Source organism: Eimeria tenella, genomic scaffold, assembly GCF_000499545.2.
Source record: "Eimeria tenella Houghton genomic scaffold, Eth_scaff3086, whole genome shotgun sequence".
Classification (NCBI taxonomy): Eukaryota; Apicomplexa; class Conoidasida; order Eucoccidiorida; family Eimeriidae; genus Eimeria; species Eimeria tenella.
Genome location: NW_013542955.1, coordinates 1,345 through 2,498, shown reverse-complemented (window position 1 = coordinate 2,498; position 1,154 = coordinate 1,345). Strand labels below are relative to the sequence as shown.

The 1,154-nt window shown below is 55.5% G+C and overlaps 1 protein-coding gene across 1 annotated transcript; it reads right to left on the bottom strand.

The window, feature by feature from the left end:
* Positions 1–917: 917 nt before the first annotated feature.
* Positions 918–1,144, bottom strand: ETH_00041495 (uncharacterized protein; the record flags this gene model as incomplete). Its single annotated transcript, XM_013376005.1, has 1 exon — positions 918–1,144. A coding segment is annotated over one exon (227 nt), but the record flags the coding sequence as incomplete, so codon positions are not given.
* Positions 1,145–1,154: the final 10 nt, after the last annotated feature.

Sequence of the window (1,154 nt, the reverse complement as noted above, 5' to 3'; positions counted from 1 at the left end):
GCTAGCTGTGGCTAGCTACAGCTAGCCACAGCTAGCCACAGCTAGCTACAGCTAGCCGCAGCTAGCCACAGCTAGCCATAGCTAGCCGCAGCAAGCTGAGTTAGCCACAGCCAGCTAAGTTAGCTACAGCTAGCTGAGTTAGCCACAGATAGCCGCAGCTAGCCATAGTTAGGCGCAGCTAGTCACAGCTAGCTACGGCTAGCCATAGTTAGCCACAGCCAGCCATGGTTGGCCACAGCTAGCCACAGCTAGCCATAGTTTGCCAAGCCTGGCTGGTGAGGAGCAGCTTGTTGCTTGGGGTTTAGAATTTAGGGCCTGAGGTTTAGGGTTAAGGGTTTAGGGTTTAGGGTTTAGGTGGCCACTGCGTCTCCTTGGCTGCGAAGGCGAGAGCGCAGCGGCAGCAGCTGGCTAGCTGCAGTTTGTGGCTAGGTGCAGCAGCTGCAGCTAGCTGCAGCTGGCTGTGGCTAGCTGCAGCTAGCTGCGCCTTGCTGCAGCAGCTCTTTGCAGCTATCTGCAGCTAGCCGCAGCAAACTGCTGCTGTTTGCTGCTGCTTGCAGCAGCGCAGCAGGTGGGGCGGGGTGTTGCAGCTTTTTGAGTTTTGTGTGTTTGTTCTTTTTGAAATAATAAATAAATAAATAAACTATATTTGCTGCTGCTGCGTCTCTTATAGAGTCGCCAGCCTATTGCTGCACCAGCTGGCAGCACGCCGTCTCCCCCCGCCTGGGGTGACCCTGGGGGCGGCAGCAGCAGCAGCAGCAGGAGCAGCTGCTGCTGCTGCTGCCCCCAGTTCTTTAAATTTTCTCTTTTGAAGCGCTTTTAATTTTAAATTTAAATTAAATTAAATTTGTTTCGAAGGCCTCGCAGACACGCGAGCCCCTGGGCTGTACGTACACCCCAAAGGTCACCAACATGCACACCCAACTTTTCCTCGGGGCTCTTTTTGCCCTTTTTGCTGCAGCTCCTGCGTAAGCAAAGCGATCCCGATCCCGATCCCGATCCCCAGCCGATCCCCACTCGATCCCCGCTCGATCTTGGCTCCGGGTCCCCCCCAAACACGATCCCTGAAACGACCTTCTCTGTGCTGCTTTGCTGCTGCTGCTGCTGCTGCTGCTGTCTTTGCCGCTGCTGCTGCTGCCTCTTCCATCCTGCTGCTG